At 37.7% G+C, this 25,646-nt stretch overlaps 2 protein-coding genes across 5 annotated transcripts in view; both read right to left on the bottom strand.

Annotated features, from left to right (window-relative positions):
• LOC311083080 (FSD1-like protein) overlaps positions 1 to 13,676 on the bottom strand; it is a 44,277-nt gene extending 30,601 nt beyond the window's left edge. For 3 of the 4 annotated variants that reach the window (XM_084114334.1, XM_084114335.1, XM_084114337.1), the window contains exons 1-3: positions 13,565 to 13,675; positions 3,394 to 3,489; positions 1,215 to 1,346 (exon numbers count right to left, since the gene is read on the bottom strand). In XM_084114334.1, coding sequence (XP_083970460.1) covers positions 1,215 to 1,346; positions 3,394 to 3,489; positions 13,565 to 13,579 — 243 coding nt within the window. In that variant the 5' untranslated portion in view covers positions 13,580 to 13,675. Of the gene's footprint in view, positions 1 to 1,214; positions 1,347 to 3,393; positions 3,490 to 13,564 lie in introns of all 4 variants that reach the window. The other variant, XM_084114336.1, reaches the window with a different exon arrangement.
• A 4,767-nt stretch (positions 13,677 to 18,443) lies between these two features.
• The window catches only part of LOC311083078 (NLR family CARD domain-containing protein 3-like), a 56,722-nt gene continuing 49,519 nt past the window's right edge, over positions 18,444 to 25,646 (bottom strand). Inside the window, exons 10-11 of the mRNA XM_084114330.1 lie at positions 21,912 to 22,085; positions 18,444 to 18,928 (exon numbers count right to left, since the gene is read on the bottom strand). Coding sequence (XP_083970456.1) covers positions 18,922 to 18,928; positions 21,912 to 22,085 — 181 coding nt within the window. The 3' untranslated portion in view covers positions 18,444 to 18,921. The remainder of the gene's footprint in view (positions 18,929 to 21,911; positions 22,086 to 25,646) is intronic.

Below are 25,646 nucleotides of genomic sequence, written 5' to 3'. Positions count from 1 at the left end.
GACCCCTGACCCTAAACCGACCCTTAACCTCATTATAACCTTATCCCTAAAACCAAGTCTTGACCCTCAAATAGGCTTGGGATTTATGTTCAGTTCAAAGGGCTCTCAGAAAGTGAGGACCGGCCAAAATGTCCTCACTTTACTCTCTCTGTCCTCACTCCAATGGTCTAAAACTCAAACTGGTCCTCACAAAGATAGTTGTACAAGTACACACACACACACACACTCACTCACACACACACACACACACACACACTCACTCACACACACACTCACTCACTCACACACACACACACAAAAAAACACACAAACACACACACACGCACGTCGCACACACACACTCACACACACAGAATTAACGGAAACTAAAAATTAAATAAAAACCTGAATGCATAAACATGCAATAAAAATTCTCTGATAACAGAACCTGTAATCCTGATTGAAATATGTGACTCTGGACCACAAAACCAGTCACATGGGTAAATTTTTTAGGATAGGACAATATTTGGTCGAGATGCAACTATTTGAAAATCTGGAATCTGAGGGTGCAAAAAAGTCAAAACACTGAGAAAATCGCCTTTAAAGTTGTGCATTTACTGTAAGTTCGCGATTGTGCTGCATTCACTCACAAAAATAAATGTTTTATATATTTACGGTAGGAAATTTACTAAATATCTTCATGGAACATGATCTTTACTCCTAATGATTTTTGGCATAAAAGAAAAATCGACAATTTTGACCCATACAATGTATTGTAAATATACCCGGCGACATGTGACTGGTTTTGTGATCCAGGGTCACATATGAGCAGTGCTGGTCTGACTTTATAACCATGTGTTGATTTCTGTGAATAATATGGGCTCCTTATGTCTTTAGAAAAACTAAACCAACCCCTATTCCTAACCTTAGTAAGTACATGTAATTAAAATAATATTATTCAGTACTTACAGTAATTACACTGCAACAAGGCACCTTAAAATAAAGTGTAACCATTCTGATATTATGCAGTTTATGTCTATTAAATCTGTTTAAAAATCCAGATTTTTGATGACTTGATAACACTTGGTATAAAGATGCCATTAAACACATATAATCTAAATGACATCTTGTGTGTGTTCTACATTGGTTTGGGGATTCAATATGTCTAAATACACAAAGCATTCACGTGAGCCACTCCCAGAGTGCTTTGAGGTGGTTTGGGTTTAGACTCTGACCTGAAGCTCATGTGATTTCCGCACTGTTTCTTGTTTGATGGTACTCGTCATACTCTCTTTCATCTCTTCCAGTATGGCGTACAGCGTGTCGAATTCCTCCTCTAAATCCGACACCACCTGTGTGGAGTTGACCTGAAACCAGACAACATTTCAAAAGGAAGGGAGAAACATCAGTTTAAACCAGAGAACAAATGACTGACTGGATACACAGTTTACTGTGGCTAACGTTTCAACTGTATAAGCATCATTACAGTAATTAAAACAGTTATTAGATATGTATTGCCATCGTTTAAGCCCTACTCACACCACCAGGGACTTGGTGCAGAGACAAAGTGACCTGAAATATATATATTTTTTAAACCTGGCAACTTCCAGCGACTTAGTGACAGGATGCAGTCTCTAACATTTAACTTTAAGCACTATCAATATAAGCAATATAAATCATGTTTTAGTAAATAATTATTTTGACATAAAATTCATAATTATAACATGAAAAGTAAAGAAAAAATAAAAAGAATAAAAAAATATGAGAAAAAAATAGTAGTAATTATCAGATAAGCAATCAAAAATTATGACAAAAAAAATTATTATGACATAAGTTGAATTTATGAGCTAAAATAAAAAATAGAAATTATCAGATAAGTCAAAATTTAAATAAAAAGAATTATGACAGTTACATTTATGAGATAAATTATGACATAAAAAGTATATTATGAGTCACAATTATTACAGGAAAAGTAAAAAAAAAAATGACAAAGTCGAAATTATGAGACTTTTTAGGCCATAATTATTACTTAATATCTCATAATTCCAACTTTTTATGTCAGAATTATGATTTACCAAAGTATAATGTTTTCTTGTGGTGGAAATTGGCTTCCATAACTATGTGACTCTAAGCAGAGCTGAGTTTTTTAACATTATAAAAATGATGTGTGAAAATACATGTCTGAGATCTTATGTTGCATATACACTCACCTAAAGGATTACTAGGAACACCATACTAATACTGTGTTTGACCCCCTTTCGCCTTCAGAACTGCCTTAATTCTACGTGGCATTGATTCAACAAGGTGCTGAAAGCATTCTTTAGAAATGTTGGCCCATATTGATAGGATAGCTTAAACGATGCCCAATTGGCACTAAGGGGCCTAAAGTGTGCCAAGAAAACATCCCCCACACCATTACACCACCACCACCAGCCTGCACAGTGGTAACAAGGCATGATGGATCCATGTTCTCATTCTGTTTACGCCAAATTCTGACTCTACCATCTGAATGTCTCAACAGAAATCGAGACTCATCAGACCAGGCAACATTTTTCCAGTCTTCAACTGTCCAATTTTGGTGAGCTTGTGCAAATTGTAGCCTCTTTTTCCTATTTGTAGTGGAGATGAGTGGTACCCGGTGGGGTCTTCTGCTGTTGTAGCCCATCCGCCTCAAGGTTGTGCGTGTTGTGGCTTCACAAATGCTTTGCTGCATACCTCGGTTGTAACGAGTGGTTATTTCAGTCAAAGTTGCTCTTCTATCAGCTTGAATCAGTCGGCCCATTCTCCTCTGACCTCTAGCATCAACAAGGCATTTTCGCCCACAGGACTGCCGCATACTGGATGTTTTTCCATTTTCACACCATTCTTTGTAAACCCTAGAAATGGTTGTGCGTGAAAATCCCAGTAACTGAGCAGACTGTGAAATACTCAGACCGGCCCGTCTGGCACCAACAACCATGACACGCTCAAAATTGCTTAAATCACCTTTCTTTCCCATTCTGACATTCAGTTTGGAGTTCAGGAGATTGTCTTGACCAGGACCACACCCCTAAATGCATTGAAGCAACTGCCATGTGATTGGTTGATTAGATAATTGCATTAATGAGAAATTTAACAGGTGTTCCTAATAATCCTTTAGGTGAGTGTATACAACAATTAATTGTGTGTGTTTAGACACAAATAGCCTCTGTGTACACACAGATTCTTCCCTCCAGAATGTTCATATTTTTATTGACATAAACCTTATTTTGTAATGACATTCATACTCGTTATTAGGCAAACTTAACTAGGAATATCTCCGAGCACCCACCAGTACATGTGGTGTAAATGGGATTTACAGTAATGATGTTTACAGTGCAGGGTTGCTAAGTTTGACTTTGTACAGTAAATTATTTATGCTCTTCGAAGACTCACCTGAACTCTACCCAAAGTGTGATTCAGGACTTCAATGAAATGATTGAGCTCCTCATTTTTGTTTGCTAATGTGGTAATAATCCTCTGTAAGGCATCCTGCAAAAGAAAAAAAACATTTAGAATTTGTGTGTTTGTTTTATTGCATTTCTTTGTGCTGTTGCTTGCTTTATTTTCTCTTATTTTATTGCTGACGGTTTACTTGCTTTCAATAATTCCTTGAGAACTTTTTACTTTCATTATTCATGTGATACTAAAATTGGCACTGGGAATTGAGAGATTTCACTGGTATCTAAAAATTTGGTATCATAATATCTATCATTATAAATATCATTATTGTGAAGTAAAAAGATTTTGGTCATATTGGCCACCCCTATGACTACATCGACAGCCATATCGTTCATGCACTGATGTATCTGGCAAGGTGTAAATATTTCCATCTTTGTTTTTGGCATTTTGGAATAATTTTTATATGGCATATGACCCACTCGAAGGGTTCATTGGTATATTTTCAATCTCTTTCACATTCTCTATGAGGCAAAAGCACACCACTTTTGTGTTTAAACAATCTATGTAAACTTGTAGAGAAGACCAGAAGGCTTCAGCAGGAAGATTTATTAAAAATGTGATATTTAACATGGCATTCATCCAGTCTAAAGCCCAAAGTATCCTTCACTTGTTCACATTTATTTGATGACACATCAATCTGAGGTTAATCGCATCCCATATCAGCACTCATCACATTTTCCTTACATATTGTGTGGTCCTTTAGTCAGTAAATCTATTTTAAAATCAAAGCACCATTTACATGCGGCTTTGGTTCCTATATGAAGCACAAAACATTTGCCCTCATTTAATATACAGCCATATCTGTCCTCTGAGGCTTGTTAGGTGTCCTATATAGCAACTCATGTGGAAACCACTCTGGTGCTCTGCTTGAGGAATAAAATTGGTCTTCACTTGTTTTGCAATCCAGAAAAATCACATTTTTAAAAACTAATACCACCAAACAGAGATAAAAAAACAATGAGTGTTATCATGGCATATTTGCATGTAACTAACTTTTTGCCACACCTGGCAATGGCCGGTGACTTAAGAAAATGTATCGGCCATAAATACTTTTTACCGGCAATGAAACTGTTTTTGCAACTACAGGCAGTAATGACAACTAAATTTTAGATGCCAGTGAAAATTCACAATTTTCAGTTAGATATATTTAATAAAGTAATCAAATGTAAAATAACACAACATAGTCTTCACTATGTAAATTAAACATAGATTATTCCTTATTAAATTTACAAAACTTATTCAGTCAAGAGCAGTGAGTGATTTTTCTTTGTCTTTTGTTTGATTAACATTAAGGATACAGATGGCAGCAGGAATATTAGACTTTATCACTTTATATCACTTTCAGAGTGAATGCACGGATCCAATATAATGATACACGTGTTTTCTTCCTCAACTGTTTACATAACTGACTGTTTACAAGGTCACTCACCAATATGGGCATTTTCAAGCGCAAGAAGATGTGAAAGAGTTTGAACATCGTTCATCGTTCATGTTTGTTTACTTTCATGTTCTCACAACATTGCATTGCTAGAATTCCTAAAAATACGACAGGCCAGCTGGCGATTGACAACGCAGACACCGATTTTTACACATATTTGGCGCTTGGCGAGGGTTAAATTTAGGCCCGGCTTGCAAGCATGTATATTACATGTATAGGTGTAATTCAACACCATTCCATTTCATAGGTACCACTGGTTTAGGTAGATCAATTATTATAAAATGTGTTGTAACTGGTTAAACACCAATAATCAGAACCATTTAAGATTTACGAGCAAGCTAAACACATGGTTTAGACTCCATGCTTCTGGTAAAACTGTATGTTTTTACAAGAAGTTGAATCAAAGCAGTAGGGCTGCACAATTAATCGAATTTTAATCACGATCACGATTTTGGCTTCCCACGATCAAATTCGCGTGATCGAGCGATATTTAAAATGCGTCATTCATTCACGCTTTGTATTAAAGGTTTTTTTCAAAGCCAGTCTAGCGCGCTGTAAAGCCGCTGTCTGATCACGTGCGTCCATGCACCAATCAGAGTTGTTCCCTGCACCGCGCAGCAGCTCAGTCAGTTTCCAGATGTAGACAGTCACAGACAGAAGACAGAGTAGCGTGAGGAAAATACCACAACAGATAGCAGGCTATAATCTATCTTAACAAAGAAAAAATGTCTAACGTAGCAGAGGGAGCGGCCGAGGGGCTTGTCCCGAGAATCGGATCGTCATCCATTGTGTGGAAACATTTTGGGTTTCAGGCAAGTGACACAAAACAAGAACAGGTCATATGCAAAGAGTGCCATAAAGTTGTTTTGGCACCACAAAGCAACACAACGAACCTCTTTAACCACTTAAAAAAACACCATAAAGTTCAATACGATGAATGAATGAGGGCCAAGAAATGCGTTGCAAAGACTAATCATCCCACAACATCTCAGACATCCATCGAAGCGAGCCTCTTTAGCGCATCACCATACCCATCCACCTCTCAAAGACACAGTGAAATAACAAATGCAGTCGCATTTCATTTGGCTAAAGACATGTGCTCAATAAACACGGTGACAAACGAAGGCTTCAAATTCTTGGTCAACACTCTGGATAAACGATACGTGATCCCCTCGCGTAATTATTTTTCAAAGGTGGCACTACCTGCGATGTACAGAAAACGCAGAGGGGAAATAGAGCGTGATCTTGCCAATATAAAGTACTTTGCAACTACAACGGATCTGTGGTCAAGCAGGACAATGGATCCGTACATGAGTTTGACAATTCATTACATCGATGAGGATTTTGCAATGCAGAGTCGATGCTTGCAAACATCTTTTTTCCCGCAAGATCACACGGGAGAGTCAATTGCCCAGGGCCTGAGGGAGGCGATGGCCTCTTGGAGCTTGCAGGAGGATCGGCTTGTCTGCATTACAACAGACAACGGAGCTAATGTGGTGAAGGCAGCTTCTCTAAATAATTGGACTAGGCTTCAGTGCTTTGGCCACAGACTCCATCTAGCAATAGGTGAGTAAAAGTTATTTAAAAAAAATATTACAATAATTGTATATTAATTAAAAATATATATAATTAATTGAAATAATATGCTATTTGTGATTATTAATTGGAGTTGATCAGTACTTATTTTGCTAATGTGTGTGAATATGTTACTGATAATAACAATAGCTTAATATAACAACAACTGTTATTTCTGCTAGTGTTAAGAAACCAAAACCAAACAGTTTTACTCATTTAACTAACTTTAATCTTGAACAATATGATTCGGGTTGTTTATCAAATCTGTGGTTTAATTTTACATATGATTTGACTTGTTCATGTTCTTTTTTAGAGAATGCAATGAGAGATCCTCGGATTGATCGAGCAGTGGGTCTCTGCAAAAAGCTGATAAGCAGTTTCTCTTACAGCTGGCGACGTAAAAAGCAGCTCACGGAGGCACAAAGAGAACTGAAGCTTCCAGAGCATACACTGAAGACTGAGTGTCCCACAAGGTGGGGATCAAGGCAAGCAATGATTGCACGAGTCCTGGAGCAGCAGAGGGCGATTTCTCAGGTCTTGTCCGATGACAGAAAAGCCAGACACCTCATCCCTACCTGGCAGGACACAGATGTCCTTGAGGCCATAAACAAATCCCTCAGCCCTCTATTGGAATTTACTGATGCGCTTTCCAGTGAGAAGTATGTCAGCGTTTCCTTTGTGAAGCCAGTCCTCCACCTTTTCAGATCCTCCATCTTGAAAGTGAACGATGATGAGACAGACCTAACCTGCACCATCAAGACAAAAATCCTGAGCTATCTGGATGAAAAATACAATGACCCTCTGACACAAGAACTGCTTGATATGGCTTCTGCGCTAGATCCACGGTTCAAGCTCAGCTACGTCAGTGAGGACAATGTTGCACCAATTCATGCCAGACTGACTTCTGAAATGGCGAGGACTGCACCTGCAGCCATGGCTGTAAGTAAATGTATATAATTGCAAAATATATGATAAATTAATGCTTTTAAGTGGATTAAAATGATATGAAATCCAGTGGCTTAATGTACTCTCTGGAAATGAGTGTTGAATATGTTTAGATTATTAGGGCTATTTATTAATCATATCTTATTTACTCTTCAAGGAGATGGGCCCAACAAATGATCCCCATGATGAGACTGCTGAGGATGCACCCACTACAAAAAAGAAAAAGACCTTGGGGAGTTTCTTCAAGACTGCTGAGGGAGCAGCGGCAGCCACACAAAGACTCAGTCCTCTCCAAGAACAACAAGCTATATCTTCTGAGCTACAGTCGTACCTACAATCAGGTAACCTAGACAGTGAGGAGGACCCGCTAGACTGGTGGAGGGAACATCAGAGACTCTTCCCACGTCTCTCAAAACTGGCAAAGAAATACTTGTGCATCCCGGCTACAAGTTCTCCCTCTGAGAGAGTGTTCAGCACAGGGGGGAATGTGGTGACCTGCCTTCGCTCATCCCTCAAGCCAGAAAATGTTGACAGGCTAGTGTTTCTTTCCAAAAACCTGTAAACTACAGTACTCTTTTCGGCATAGTTCTTCTGCCTTGAAATGTTCTTATTTGGTTACATTCTGTTATGGAATATTTGTTTCTTATTGATTGTATATTTTATTTTTAGTTTTATTCACATCCATTATGCAGGTACAACTTCAGTTTATATTTTGCTTCCTAAAATATATTTACACATTGTAAAATGTAAAATAGTGCCCTGTTGAAGTTTTGCTACATTTTCTTTATTGTTTTAATTTATTTTTATTTATTCTTTAAGGAGATTCACTGAATTTTGGTGAATAAGAGGACCTATTTTATTTTGATGCACATATCTGTACATTAGCAGGAATGTTGCACAATATGGATGTGAAGGCAGTAAATGTAATTAGCTTGTGTGACAATAAAAAATTGTTTTGGTTAAAATCAACAAATAATCGTGATAATTAATCGTGATCTCAATATTGATCAAAATAATCGTGATTATCATTTTGGCCCTTATCGTGCAGCCCTACAAAGCAGCAAATATATTGTGTTCTACTATATTTAACAGCAGGCTTTCACCAATATCTGCAGAAGAAAATCATTGACACGGCCAGGGCAGTGGTACACAAACATGCAGTATGTGACTCACTTAAGGAGAAACGCAGTGATGCCAACTCTGCAGCTTTCCATGACATGGCCACATGCAAAGCTAATCAAATTTCAGTGGAAGGACAATTCTCCGGTCAAAGGAGGAAAATAAAGCGAAAGGAGAAGTTTGTGAACCAGTCACCTTGTGGATCAGCAAGCTAGGTTAGTGGTTGTGATTCAGAGCATCTTGCCCTGCTGTTTGCGATTTACTGTTTAAGATTGTTTGCAAGTTTGTGTTTTGTGTCTGTTTCTTCCATAAATGCAAATACATTTCAAATAAAAATATATTTAAATTAGCCCACTATATTATTGTCATTTAAATCATGACAGCTCTCTGAATAGCTTTAGCATGTTAATGTATATTTTAATGTACAATGTTAATATTTGGTCTTGGCAGACTAGATCTGCTTTGAGTGCTGCTGCTGAAGAGCAAGTATGGAGATCTTGCTACTGCAAAAAAACACAGACAAATTGCTGTGTGCATAAGATATGCTGCTTCAGCATTAATAGGCATTTATATAATCCCATAGTAGATCTAGACAGGTGGAGCTGGGGGAGGTGGAGGGTCCCAGAGGAACTCTGATTCCACATTATAACTAGCTTACAGTGAATAATGAACTAGACTGAACTGAACTATTTAAATGTTGAGCAAGTAAGCTCATTGGCTGCAGAATCAGCAGAGGCCAATCAGCTAAGCCACATAATGATCACATCCTAGAACCTCCCCTGCTAATCAGAGCTAAAAATAGTTACTCAACATCATTACTGGATTTAACATAGCTAGAAAACAATCTGAAGTATTTTCATTGACATAAGGTGATGCTTAAAGAAAAGACAACTTTCTGATTCTGACATCTCTCTGAACTATCACAAAATGTGTGGTGTTGCAGATCAATGCAGGGAAAAACACATGACTGCTCAATGTGGCAAACAGGGCGGGGCCGAGAGCCTTGGGAACGGAGTGAGGCCGGTGGAACGAAGTTTAATGAGAGACAGTGAGTGATGACAGTGGGAGGCGAGAGAGGGCCAAGGGCCCATACCATGAACAAACTCAGGGTTACGGGATTAGTTTTGTGATACGTGATCCGTACGAACAAGGCACCACATCGAAATGCATGTGTTTAACCATCATAGAGTTAAAGTTTATCATTTGCATGGGTTTTAGGTCTTGTCAGACAAAAAAAAAAACATTTGAGCACACGAAGACAAGAAAGAGAGCTCAATTTGGGCTCAGAGTTATGCAAACAGCATTATATAGCATTATATAGCAATATATAGCAAGTTGATGCTGTGTAAACCTCATGGAGGATGAGCTTCTGTTTCATGTCCCTGTTTGTTGTCTATTTTCTGTCAAGCAACAGCAAAATCATATAGAACACAATGCGGGTGAGTAAACGATGACAGATATAAAACATGAAACACAAAAAGATAAGCATGCACTGATGCTAATTAATTCCTCTCATCACAGAGATGATGATGAGCATCTCTCTCCTGAGATTACACCGCAAGCAGACACAAACACAAAGTCCACAATAGGGTGGAGACAGAATGACGTAGAGCAAACTATTCTGGTCAGTGTCAGACGGCCCCTTAAATCCTTCAAATCCAGGAGACAATGCTAGTTAAGGATAAAGACTTCTGGGCCTAATCCAGAGACATACTGACTCTATATGCTAGAGTCAAATATACAGAATCTTTACATTAACTGTTTTTTTCCCAGCTTGCATTTCCACTATAGCAATCAATTGTGTCGTTTTCATTACCACGGCTAGGTCTAAACATAACTGAAAATATTATAAATGCTTATCAGGGTTTAATTAATACATCAACAAATCATTTTTAGGGGGAAATCACTCACACACACAAAATAAATAAATCACAAAATCGTGAATGATTCTGTTGATTTTAATTTTTCTTCCAAATTGTAACGGATCATCGTAAAAGAACAAATGTAGGATGGGACATGTTTATGCATTGGCTGTTGATTGGATGTTGAGATGTGAAAGTGGCAGATAAACACAATTGCATGAGCAGGATTAAGCAGGTGAAATGATGCATTCTGCATATGCTGTTTTCACCAGAAGAAAAATAAATTTAAAAAGTTAAATTAACTGTTCAATATAAGGTATATAACACGCATTTAGAAAATAGAGTTAATTTCATGCTGACTTCATATCTAATTGCAGTTTAAAAACAATATTTTTTTTTAAATCCCACATCATTCACAGCATATTGAATAATCATACATCTAATAATTCTGAAGTTAGTCTATTTGTTTACCAAGGAGACAACACTGTCAATGAGGAACATGCTTGAGATGAAATATGAGACGATGAGACATGTGATGTGTGAAGAAAAACAAAGAAATAGCTAAATCAATATCACATGAGGAGGCCATTTAAAAGAACTGACATTTGTCTCGATCTGTATAGGACGTTTTCCATTCAGCTGATCTAAATATCCAGACACTTTCTGTCTGTTACATTCGGCTTACAGTCTCCTTCCTCAACTCTGAGCTTGGTCAACACAACACTATTGACAGTCAACGGGAAACATGAGAGGGACGAGCTGACCTACTTCAGACATACAGTAGAAGTCAGACTACTATCTGTAATTTGCTCTTTGACCACCACAGATCCACACCCTAACCTGCAGAATTAGAAAGATACATAAACAATGTGGTCCACCTTTGTAACAGATTTGCATGCACACACGCGTATCACTGAGGGGTTTATGGAGGCCAGTAAACCTGATCTAACTTTCCAGGGCTGAAATCTGATCCCCTCGCGTTTCTTCTGACTGCTAGACTCCAGATTAGATTAATTTTAAGTCGCAGCCAAGTGAATGTCACGGCCCGCCTGTTGAAAAGTCCAACCGTTACATCATTCAACCCCCCTGGAATCGGACTCCTTCACAAAACCCACAACGGCATGACCCACTTTATGACAATACAGTTGGATTGTGTGCCGGTATATTCCCTGCCTCCCAGCCCTGATTCAGGAAACTTGCACAAATGTGTATTTCTAATGTTATCTATCATATTCAAATGATCTTCTCCAACTCAATTCAGTAATCAAAACATGACAAATACAAAAGCTGCATAATAGTTAACTGCATTATAATTAGTCATTCTTAAAAAATGCTAAAATTATTTCCAACCTATGCATACACTCAAGACCAGTGTTGGAGGTAATGCATTACAATTAACGTGAGTTACGTAATCAGATTACTTTTCTCAAGCCACTAAAGTAATGCATTACTTTTAAATTTACAACAAAATATCAGTTACTTTTTCAAATAAGTAACGCAAGTTACTTTGTTTTCCCATGTATTGACTGACAGTTCTCCTGTCCTCATGTTGAGAGGAATCGTGAGTAAGTGCAGAGGCTTTGTGTGTGAACATGATTATTGTAGCTCTAGACTAAATGTGAGCACGCATTTACTCATCTCACATGCACAAAAACAGATTCAGTTTCCTCAAAATGAATATAAACAGTGAAATGCAAAGTCAGAATATTATGCAAACCTGCAGAATTAGCCAAGTATGTTAACACAAATATACTTTATGTATTTAATCTCATATTATTAACCAATGTCTTTGGTGCTGCTGACCTTCAAATACCAAATTCAACCATACAAATAAAGGACAATGACTAGTTAAACATCACATTTGTTTAATTTTTTGTTGAACTTTCTTCTATTCTTCTGCAATCCAGAATGGCAGCACAGCTGAAAGGTTTGTGTGAATTTGCATTACCTTCAACATGAGGCTTATTCATTTCACTTTTGGAGTGAAAGGGCCTTTACATTTGTCAAAAATATAACTTATTTTGGTTAACACTTTATTTTACAGTGTCCTTGTTACATATGTTACATGTACTTACCATAGTAATAACTAAAACTAACCCTCAACCAAATCCTAATCCTACCCTAACCCTATATTAGTTATAAGTACATGTAGTTGCTTAATATTACTCAGTACTTAAATATATAATTACATTGTAACAATGACACCTTAAAATAAAGTGTAACCATTTTTTGTTATCAAAACAAACAAACAAACCCAGCCCAGGTAAGAAAAAAAAGTAGCTAATGCAAAAGTTACGTAATGCATTACTTACCATAAAAATAACGCAATTAGTTACTTTTTAGGGAGTAACGCAACAATGTAACGCACTACTTTTAAAAGTAACATTCCCCAACACTGCTCAAGACAAAGATAATAGCAATTCTCAGCTGCCAATATCGCACAGGGATGTTATCATTCATATTAAGTGTGGAAGAACAACACAGTGAGCAGAATCTGATCTGTAGTAAATGTTAGTGTGCGCAGACTCTTCATTCCTGATGTCACTTCCCCTCTCTTTATCTACTTCTACTAAGTAAACTTGGGAGCGCAGGTGCTTTGCAATTACAAACCTATGAGATACAATATTTACTAATCTTATGCAACCTGTTGCTCCAGTAATGCTGGTTAAATATCATTTTAAATCTACTCCCTCATTATATAATTTATATCGTTTATATAACACATTACAGCATTTATATATAGCACAGAATATATTGGCATTATGCAACAAGGGATCAGTCAAATACAAGGTAACACAAGACATTAAAGTAACATTTCTACAACAAAACACATGAGAGCCAGTTTCACCCTTTTACTAACATCAATCTTCCAGTTTTCTTTACAGCTACAAGTCAAACACTATTTCTAAAACGCCATCTAACTTCAATGTCATAAAGGCCACAACCCCAGATAACATGTACAGTAATTATACACACGGTATTCGTTTTACAATTCATTGGTGTTGAATGAAAAGTGTTTATTTTACAGAGTCGTACGATTATTAACGGTGCTGCGCATATGAGCGATGATAGTGTAATAAACACATTAGTATTCGATCACAGATGGACCGCGGAGACATTTCAGTTAGCTACTGGTTTCCTAACACTTTAATTATGTGCCACTTACTTTCTGAGAGTCCATTACGAGGTCCCCAAAATATCTGAATTCAGTTCATGAACAGTGAGAATGTCGGCAGCAATGAAGGCGCCCGATGATTCCCTTTGGAACAAGGAGGAGTAATACTGCGCATGCGCAGTGTGTGTGGCATGACGTCACCAAAAGTGTGGGCTCGGAGGGATTGCACAGTTGAGTCAGGGTTGAGTGACGGTCGGGTTACAGACCAGGGCACAGATCTAACTTGGCTTTACAGTTAAAATATAATGTCAGTAGATTAAGTAGATGTGTTGCTATATTGATTGAACTGTGTTTAGGGAGAAGCTCCTCATGGAGGAGGTCCGTCCATGATTGAACAGGGAAGTTTGTAGTGCCCATCTGAATGAAGAGATGCAGACTGATCGCTTGGCACAGGTCATTTGACATTGGATAGTATAACACCAAGCTGGAAAGAATGAGTTAGATGTATGCATGACTTCCAAAAAAAAGCTTTTTAAACTTAAAGGTAGGGTTGGCAATTTTGGAGAGGCTAGCAATAGCAAGCTAGCTTTGAAAACACAAGATCCCACCCTTCATTCAGAGTGTCTACAAAGCTCACTACTGGCCAGCATCACACACATCATGATAGCGTCGGCCAATAGTGAGTCTACGTTCTGATGTACAATCTAGAAGAGCTGCGCTGTTACACTACGTGAACTCACTCAGAGAAACACAGAAGAAAATGAAAAGTTGAATAAAGTGTTATTTTGGGGGGTGGGTGGGGGGGTTTGAGCACAAAAACAGGGTTCCCACACACCTCGGTTAACTTCAAATTCAAGGACCTTTCAAGGACTTTCCAGGTCCAATACCCTCAAATTCAAAGACTTAATGTGGGAACACATTTGTTATGTTCAACAACAAACGTTGAGCAGTGGCGTCATGCCCATTCAAAGTGAGGGCACGTGCCCCCTCAGATTTTTCCTCCCTGATAATTTTTTTGTCACAACTTTATTCCTATTATGCTCCATAAATACCAGAGCCTATAACGACTCAAATGTATTCTTCTGGATGTGTAATAAATCGGTCAGCATCAGCCTGCCCCTTTTTCCTAATATGGTGTCTGTGTATATCAAATCTAACTCACTCGTCTCGCACGTTGAGCTGGCAATGTTTTACAGATGGTCTTGAAGTGGTAAGTGGGCAAAGCAACAAATCGGCATTGAATTAGTTATCGGATGATATTAAAAGGTAGTGGGATTATTTGTGGTTGACCTGGAAATTTTAACTTGATCAAAAAGTTATGGATTTGATATTAGCTGCGAATTCAGAGCATTAACTTAAGTTGTGTCAGTTTAACGTTATCGATAGCTAGCCTAGTCTAACCGTAAACTAGTTGGCTAACGTTACTGCCATACAAAGCCATAGTAGGGTGTTTCTGCAACTTCGGGCACTTTTAAGTCCCAGGAGTGAAATTTTAAATTTATGTTAAAATTTGTCATTTGATGTTTCATAAATATAAACGTAGTGTCAATACACACCTTGACATAAAAAATAATGAATAAATAATATGATTTAATGTAAAATTATGAAGCATTTATAGGTCCAAACACCATTTTTGCTCATGTCCCACACCCGTGGTTTCAGTGTTGAGATACTTAAAATTAGCTCAATCTTTTACAATATGACATTATTTCAAATGGAATTGTTTAATATACAGATTCATTTACAGCATCTTAAAATTCTTTGTATTATTTACTGATCATTTTTGTGTTTTTTTTAACTAAATGTGTCTGTCCCGCACTTTTGAGTCCTTACCGCAACAATGAAAAAAAGCTTTTATTATGAAATTTTATCGAACACAAACAAGTCTAGTTTCTATGGAAACAGAAATTATCACTTGAGCACATTGCTGACAGACTGGGCCACCACACTACCTCACTCACAAGATACCAAAAAAATAAGGTAAACATCATATTTTCTGCTCTAGTATTTATTGTGCGTCCTTACCATTCAGCTTAATAATTGTGTATTTTGAACTACATTTTAAAAATAAATGTATATTACTGTTGAATTCATGTATATTAAGATGCTAAGAGTCAAAACTAATGTGGTAGGCCTTGCTAGCTGCCAATTAGCTAAAATATTAGCAAAAATGTCGTTTCCGCAACATGTCTTTACCGCAGCAAATTTAGGTGTTGCGGTAAAGACCTTGTGTTGCGGTAGAGACAAATTCAAGGTTTACTGTATATTAAATTACAAATATTCAGTATATTATTAGTACTGAAGTATATATTAAGGTATATATATTAGTATATATATAAACATGCCATTTTTTACATAAAATTTTTTATTTTGTCCTTACCGACACAAGATGTCATTACCGCAGCACTGCTCTGTTTTCATTTTTTTTCACATTTTCATTTGCAAAAAATATTTTTACACTTAAGTTGAGATGATTAACACATTGAAATTGCAACATCTGTCATGAAAAGTTAATTATGTTATCTTTTGTGTGTATGGAAACAATTGACATCTAAGGTTACTGTAAATTTTTTACATGGCATAGAAAAAAAACATGAAATTCCCTATTTTGTATATTATTTTTTAATATCAGTATTTACAAAACTGCATCAAATTTGAAAAAGCTATTTAAATATATTAATTTTTTTATAGAAATTACTAAAGAAAAATGTATAAAATGAACGTTATTGTAATGTTGCGGTAAGGGCACTTTTTAAGAAGATGACCCAAAAAACATAAAAAATAAACATGTTCCAGATTAAAATCTTAACGACTACATTCTATTTTGTGTACATTTTTATATGTATTACAGACTGTGATGGTTAAAATTTAAATTCATAGAGGTTGATTTTTTTAAAATTGGGATAGTCAAAAGTGCCCGTAGTTGCAGAAACACCCAGTAACGTTATCTGATCGGTTTTGAAACATCTGTTCCTTATTTAAAATATAATAATGAGCAGTGTAACTACAGTATTTCAATGATTTTACTAAAGTAATGTTACATATTACATTTCATTTGATTACTTTTTTACATTTCTGTCAAATATTAACCATTTTCAAATAAACGGGGTAGTGTTAACCTTATTCAGCACTGAAATCTGTCAAACTTCTTTCAAAGTCCTTCATCACATATTAATATTAAAATAACTTAATTTCAGAGCACCAGAAAGTCAGACCTCAGCACCTTTATGTACCTTTAATGTAAGATCGTTCTTAGGTCACATACCAATTTAAAATCATAACATAAAAACTGCAATGGTACTGTTTTTAAAATCATGTGTAGTAGGCCTAAGTGTACAGTAAGTGTGTGTGTAAACATGCTTTAATGAAGTAGACTTCAAAAGCTTTTGAATTTGAGCTTACAGTTCTTTCATCAACCTGTCTTTTACATAAACTTACAAAATAGATACTTTAACTTAGTCCTCAGATAGAGGAGGGTTGCTGCTAGCTCCGTTAAGGTATTTCTGTCCCTCCCGAACTGCATTGAAATGGTATGTTTAGCAGCCAGAATTTAAAAAATTTCAGGGGGAGAAACCCCCTGACCCCTCCTAACATGATCCATATCACCCGTCAGAAAACAATTGCAACGTCTCAGATTGTGCCCCCCCAGAATTTTGGCTTGCATGACGCCCCTGACGTTGAGGTACCATCGTAGTTTCCTAGTAGTAGTAGTAGTAGTATATTCATGGTGTATGTGTATCATATGAACAGTAGACCTGCATCAGCTGGACCGGTCTTCCCCCAGCTCTTCTACTCTAGAGACCTCATACTCTAACCAACCCTGTATGAGTTCATGAAGCTTAGAAGAGTTAAAGGAACAGTTCAGCCAAAAATGTACTTCTCAAGCCATCCTAGATGTATCTGTCTGTCTTCTTTCAGCCAATCAGAGTTCCTATAAAAATATCCTGACCCTTCCCAGCTTTGTAATGGCATTGAATAGCTGAAAAAACAGCTGGACGCCCCAGAAAAAGTAGTTCTGGTTTAGACTCGAGCATGACTACAGTAGACATTCAGGAAAAAGAGGGAAAATGATTGTCAGGGTACGCCACAAATTGTCAGAATCTTTCAGCCTTGTGTGGCCAATCAGCTCTGTGATCACGCAGACTGACCCCGTCACCTCCATAGACATAAATAATATAAGTATTTATTATGTCTGTGGTCACGTCAGTCAAGTCCGAAGCCCGACACACGCAAGTGACGCAACTCATAGCAACGCGTTATGGCAACGACACCTCAGACTGACAGATTCGTAAAAATAGGCTACTTTAGTTTTGAAGTTTTTATTGGGAAGGGATAAAATTCACGTCTGATCACATTTGTCACTTTTACAGCTTTACCGGTTTACATAAATATTTGTTAAACAGGACTAGCAAAACTCTCCAGGCAGTGACAGTGACAAAAAATAAAAAAACACCTCAACGTATCCCTTTACAGTTTTTTTACTCAAAAAACAAAACAAAACAAAAAAATCACAAAAAACAAAGACAAAACTCCAAATCAAAAAAGTATTTGGTTCAATAGGAGTTATGTACTCAATCCATTTAAACCAGAAATTGATAAACAAATCCTTCTAAAAATTCACATAAAATGTAATTCTCTCCATATTGAAAATACATTTTAAAACATCAATCCAGTCCTGTATTTGTGTGGGATTAGGTTAGGCTACTTTAGTTTTGTTCACATGGTCATGTTAATTATAATCAAATGCATTTTGTTTTATTGACCCCAATATTATCATTGATATTTGTTTGAGACGGGCACTTTTGATTAATTTTTAAAAGGGGCTCGAGCACCCAAGATCTTTATAGGAGACTTTGAGCTTTGTAATTTTGTAGATCCTATACATGCAAAAACATCTACATATCACACTAAAGAAAAAGGAAAACATTAAAACGCATCATATGACCCCTTTAATACATTAATACAAATGTAATGCAACTATTATTAAAAATAAGATGTATAAACTCAAGCTTCCATTGTTTTCAAAAAGTGAGCTTGAACTGTTTCTTCTTCTCATAATTATGAAAAATTAATTTTAATTAGTCTTTGTCTCCCTCTGCTGGTACAACACAAAGATATTCAGGCTCTTTATTTACTCTGTAACAAAACTCAGAGCTTTTTGAGTTACTGTGCGTTTATACAAATAAAATGGTCTATGAATGAGAAACTGTAATTTGCTGCTGTGAAATAAAAGGTGTTTCACTGCCGCCTCATCAGGTCTGTCAGAGGATTGTTGAAATCTAAATGAAGTCTTAATTTATAACAGTGAAGTCACTGTATCTTCAGTCTCTGTTGATTCTGTTGACTGTGAGTCTCTGTAGTGGATCCTTATTCACCATCAGATGATCATCAGAAGATCAGACTGTCATCTAATACCTAAAATAAAACACACAAACAGTCACATATGCAGTATGAGATATTACGTCTGTCACATCTTTTCATTAGAAAACTAACAAGATAATCTTAATTCATTCTCAAGCATGATCATATAGCTTCTATCTGATGCTCAAAGTCACTTTACAAAATCAAAAGCACATGAAAGGTCACTTTCACACAACGGACAGCCGATACAGAACCAGCAGAAATGATCTTTACACTCACATTTAATATCAGTTAATAACAACCCAAATCTCAGATTATCACACACATAAGGCGTCTTTACACAGAAAAAGCGGCACAGAAACCAAATCTGAAGCGGCATAAAATCACAAAATGTGCATTTACACAGATTGTTTATTTCTTCTCTGACGCGGAGAACATAAATGCATTTACACAGGAACTAAAATCGCGGGAAATAATACTTTGAACATTACTATTTTAAAACTACAGTTTTAACAGAGTGTTATAAAATGAATTTAAAAGTAATTAAATGGACAAAGAGAAAAACTCAAGATAAATAAAAATACAGAATTTTAGATTTCCTCTGTGTGATATAACGATCTCACGCTCTGATGTTTGTCATAATTCTGTGGTACTGATAGCTATTTTCTATTTCTTAATAAAATTGTTCCAGATGGAATAAATGCTACAAATATATTATGAATTATTACACTGGGTCGATCACCACAGGATTTGTTTCTCTTTTTTTTTCAAAGAGCCAGAAAGAACAATTCTGCTATCGTTAGCGTTTCAGGCAGGGTGTGTGTGGGTGAAATATCATCCTCAAGAAGATGATTTTTGGAATATAATATAACACAGTGACGCCGAATAAGCATTTACCGTATCTGAGAGAAATGTAGCGTTGCGTTGATCTGCCAGTCTCTTCAAAGGAAGATTACAAACGGCGAAAGCCAATTGATTACACACGTCGACGACTCTGTTATTTTGGTGGTTTGCTTCACGATGTGAGTACAGGACACTTTTACTTTATTGTCCCTTGTTGGCTGACATTTTTTAATTTGGCTAAAACAATATGGAGCTAGGCCGATATGTTTAGTCTTCCGCTTCTTGATTCTCGCGCCGCACGTTTGGTTGTCATGACATTGACATAGTTTAGAGCGGCACAAGGTCACGTTCATTTACACTGAACCAAAACCAGAGCCGGCCCAGACCAGTTTCTGACGCACTTCAAGCACTCGTTGGGCGGGGGAAGACTGATGTGCCGGACCGGAGTCGGGGGACTTAGTTACGTTTTTGTGGAGGTTTTTTTTTCTTTCTTTTTTTCTTTATTTGGTAGTATTTCGAATTAAAGGAGACATATCATGCTTTTAAATCGTTCCTTTTAACATATAAATCATACATTTGTAGTCTATATAAAGCGGAACTGCAATGCTTGGGTCTGAATTCCTCATTATTATAGCTCCACAGGCCCCTTTTCTACCCCTTTTTTGATGTGCGTCTGACAGCAACTCGTTTTGGTGCGGTCTCTTTAAATACAATTGAGACACGTCATACCCCGCCCCCTCTCCAGTTTGCAGAGGTTCAACTCCACCCCGTTCGGCCATTTTTGTAGTTTAATAGCAGAGATACGATTATAGCGGCACAGAAACTTTTTATTCACACGTTATTAACAAAATGTCAACAACGGAAGACTTGTCCAGCCAGCCTTACATGTTCGAGCCAGAGTCGGAGCCGGAGCGAGATGAAAATGAAGACGACGAACCGGCAGAAGAACGTCTTCATATGGATTGTATCGCAATGGTGTGTTACTTACTGTATTTACACATGAAACTTTGGTCTTCCGACCTTTTACCACCGTGTCGATTTATTTTGATTAATATGTGCGAGGGAGAGAGAGACGGTCTAGTTTAGACAGCGTCTAGTTTGGAGACGGTTTACACTTTCGCCTGGCTCTGAAGAGAGAGAGAGAGCGCGCGCGCGACCGAGTCTCTCTCTCTGCTCGTTCTTTCAGTTAAACATGCGCACTGTCATAAGCGCGGCAGTTCATCTACATTAGACGGTGTAATGAAGCGTGTGGGTTACTACATCCAACAACCGAACATTTTAACTTACCCTCTCGTAACTTCTGCATCTTTTAGCTTGGACTACAAAATTGCAGCGAGAAATAACAATGGCGGATTGCTCGAAGTGTTGGGCTGGAAGTCAATGTCCTTATTTGGCAGTTCTGCTGCAAATACTGTGACGTAATAGTTCACAAAACGTCATAGAAAACAGAAAAATCTGAACAGGTTGAAAAATATGACCAAAACAGAATATAAAGATATCAACGAAGCACCTGAAGAGAATAATTTCAACTTTTCTGTACTTCTAAACACTCCAAATATACAACAAAATGCATTTAAGGGCTAAAAAAGTGGATTTAGCATGATATGTCCCCTTTAATGGTTTTAAAATAGTATTATTAAAAAAAAATTATAATAATAATTCACTCGTTCACTCATTTTGGTGCCCCTATGGATGAGTGGCGCCCCTAGCATTTGCCTATTCCGCGGGCCAGCCCTGACCAAAACAATATCAGAGTCATCTTTGATACTAGGGGCTGAGGTGGGTCAGACCCGTCATATTTTAAGTTTGCTTTTATGCGGCATTGTGTCTTTTCACAGAACTTTGAGCAGACACAGAGCCGCTTTAGAGCAGCCTTAACTCGGCTGTGTAAAGTTGCCTATAGAGACAGTTAAAGGGGAAAAGCTGAAAATAACATTAATATTAGTCGCATAATATCAGTCACAACAGTATGAGCAGAATTAAACTCATATTAAACAGTTTAGAGTTCAGAGACCTACAGAAACTGAAGCTGAATTTAAGACTCTGATGATCTCAGACAACATATTCACACACACACACACACACGTGGTGTTACTGAACCTGGTCCAATTTACTAATATTTCTAGTGAGTAAATCAGCCATTTGAACTTTAAATGAAAATATGACAATGAAAATCGTTAAAAACTATTCTTACCATAGTGTCTCCATTTTATAATGTGGATCATCCTTCAGATCCTTTAACAGCTTCACTCCTGAGTCTCCTAGTTTATTCCCAGACAGATCCAGATATCTCAGGTGTGAGGGGTTTGATCTCAGAGCTGAAGCCAGAGCAGCACAACCTTCATCTGTGACACCACACTCCTTCAACCTGTAGAAAACAATGACACACATTAAGCCTATATCCAGAGATAAACATGACACTTAAAAAATAAATAACATAATGCTGTCAATATGAAATATATACAAATATTCATTAGAAACAAGATGTTAAATTACATCAGTTAGGATTAGGGGATTCAATATACAGTTTGTACAGTATAAAAATCATTATTTCTATGGAAAATCCCCATAAAACATGGAAACCCAACGTGCGTGTGTGTGTGTGAATGTGCTTTAATGCTTAATGTATTTGTAAACATTTTAAGGAACGTGTACGTGTGTGCTTAATGTATTTGTAAACATTTTAAGGAACGTGTACGTGTGTGCTTAATGTATCTGTAAGCATTTTAAGGAACATTGTTGTAAACATTTTAAGGAGCGTGTGTGTGTGTGTGTGTGTGATTAATGTATTTGTAAGCATTTTGAGGAACATTTGTGTGTGTGTGTGTGTGTGTGTGTGTGTGTGTGTTGTAATGGAAATTTTACATTTAGATGTGTTTTTTTACTTTCAGATGTGTGCAACTTGTGTTAACGTTGAACATTTATTTTTACTCATAAGCATTTAAAGAAATAGAATCATATAAGCTAAAGTACATTATTAAAGATATGTAACCAAGTTTTAGAAATGTATAAGTTAAGATAAGCTTGCAGGGACAAAATGTTCTGGGTTAGAAGACTAAGTAAAAGAGACAATGTGTACTTCAAGTGACCTATTGTGTACTTCAAGTGTGAAAAGTATGTGTGCAGCTTTGATCGAACTAAAGATAGGCAAAATGTGTGAAAAAGCTGCAGCTAAAAACAGGAAACTTTTGCAGACATGATATTGTTCTGTCTAGATAGAATTTATGTTAGAAGAGGTCTTGAACAAAGATGTGTTGCCTTTTAAGGTAAACCAAGGCGATCTTTTGAGACAGACCAGGATGTGTTAAAGAGTATATGAGCTGGGCGAAAAGGAGAATTGTGGACACCACGGCAGGCCTAGGTGGACGCGATCCCGAATAAAAGAACCAAGCTGCAAAAGCACGGTGAGAGAAAATTATTTACGAGGTAAATAAGAAAATGATTTGCGTATTGAATATTTTTCCTAAAAGGGTCAGGATTTTGGATTTGGAATAAGCCTGAAAGTAATTTCCAAACAGGGTTTGAGAATAAGCCTGATAGTAATTTCTCAAATGCCATGTGTTAATTGCTTTCCCAAAAGGGCCAGAGTTTGAGAATAAGCCTGATAGTAATTTCTCAACACCAGACGGGTGCTTGTTTGAAATAAGCCTGATAGTAATTTTCAAACATTACAGAGGCACTCGTTTGGGAAAGACCTACATCGACGGATGCAGGCAGTTTTTGAAAGTCCTATATTGACAAATATAGGCATGTGTGGTGGCCACGCTGGCAGAAAGAATTAACACAGTGAATATTGTACGTGGTGACCACGTGGGGAAAAATTTAAATACGCAAATATAAATATTAGTGCAAAAATGGGTAATGTTAATGATAAAGAGTTGGAGACAGTGGATTTCTCAAAAGGGAATTATATTTCCATGACCAAGAAAAATGGAACAGGGTGGCATCATAGGATACCACAGTTAATTATATTGTACGGATTTAATGTGTGTTTAATGTCTGAGTGTAAGCCATCTGCAAAAGACAAAGGAAAATTGGACAAAAAACAAGTCCAAAAAATATACAGAAAAAGATAATTATGACTTTGATGGTCGAATTATAGATGTATGGTTAAATGAGGCAATTACCAGACAAAGAAGACAGACAAACGCAGCATTAGCACCATTAGAGAGTGCAAATAGTAGAGAGACAAAGGCAGAGGAAGCCAGAAAAACTTTACTAAACTCTGTTTCTAATTCTTCCGAGGAAATGAGATGCATGAAAACCCGCCTGGCTGAGGACGACCGCTGTCCGGCTCCCTACTCCCCCTACCAACCACCACCAGCAGTGGCCCTCCACGAACCACAAAGACAACCAGGAGCAATGGGAAGTCAAGATCCTGAGGAAGACAAAGAAGAAGAGGAAACGAGTCTGCAAGCAAGACCACCAAAACACCCATATCGAAGCCTGCTAGGTTCGATCACCCTGCCCTCTGCTCCTCCAGACTACACTCCTCCATCTCCAAAATTCGTAAATGTTCATCAACCCAAAGAGAAGCACAGGCCAGACAAGCAAAGATTAGTACGTATGAAGAATATCTGAAAACTGTTTTTCTGGACGGTCTGGACCCTGAAATAGGGAAAAAGGTCAAAACGTCTTGTGTGGGGTACCACCAAGCGCGACTGGAAGAAATCCGACGACACGCAACGCATCAACAAAAGCTGCTGAGAGACCAAGCCACGAACAAACAGAAAAAGACTGACAAAGACACTCAACTGGCTCTGCTGAAGATGGGAGGGTTGATGATGGAAAATTACTCAAGAGGAGGAGGAAGAGGTGGCAGAAGAGGACGAGGCAGAGGAGGAAGAGGACGTGGAATGGGTGACCAACCCGCAATGGACCCTGAAGCTTGTTATAATTGTGGACGAAAAGGACACTGAAGAAATGACTGTCCGGATCCTCCAAAGAAGAAAGGATTCCAACAGCCACCAAAGCCACAAGGAGATTGAGGGCGCTTTCACACTAGCACTTTTGGTGCGCACCCGGGTTCGAATGACGTCAGAGTTCGGTTCGTTTGGATGATGTGAACGCTGTTTTCCGAACTCGGGTGCGCACCCGCGAACCGTACTCGAGTCCGCTTAAAAAGGTGGTCTGGGGTACGGTTCATGTGAACTCGGGTACGGTTCGCTTCTGATATGAACACAATCGTACCAAATCACGGAAGTGAACCACTATTGATGACGTATAATGTGGTGCGTGCCTGCGTGCGTGTGTGTTTAACAACTGTAAAAGGGTCTATACACTTACCTTGACGAAAAGCGGGATTGACGCACTGCAAGCAGAGAGATGATTTCTGCTTGCCTCCACAAAAATTGTCTTCGGCGGACATCCCGCTGTCTTTGGAACGGTTTTAATACTTTTGCGGCAGACAGATGCAAGTGTGTTTCTGTATCTTTTCTTTGAAACCAAAACCAAAGGTTAAAAAAAAAGAAGAACAAATGTGAAGCGAGCAATTCTATCCATTTTGACGCCTTTTCATAGCGGTTACCAAGCAACACGAGTACGCGCCAGCTGCAGCTTGATGACGCAAGCGTACTGCGGTTCAGATACAAATAATATAATGTGAACACAGTCCATCGGGGGCAGGGGGAGGGGGGAGAAATCGAACTCGGGTTCGGAACAGGCAATCGAACCAAGTGTGAAAGCACCCTGAAAGAAGGAGGGGGAGGGGAGCGACGGTGAAGGGTCTGACTCCCAGGTGGTAAATATGTCTAATCTTATCTCTTTTTCTGCTCTTTGCAATGAAGAAAATGTGCTTGCTGTTTCTTGCAATGAAGAAAATTCGCTTGCTGACACTGAACGAATGTATAAAGCATTTGCAAAATTACCAATGATTGACATTAGTGTCGAGGGAAAGAAAATTAAGTTCTAAATTGACAGTGGAGTGACG

This window comes from Abramis brama, assembly GCF_963993115.1.
Source record: "Abramis brama genome assembly, chromosome: 5".
Lineage (NCBI taxonomy): Eukaryota > Metazoa > Chordata > Actinopteri > Cypriniformes > Leuciscidae > Abramis > Abramis brama.
This window is presented reverse-complemented; position numbering and strand designations above follow the sequence as displayed.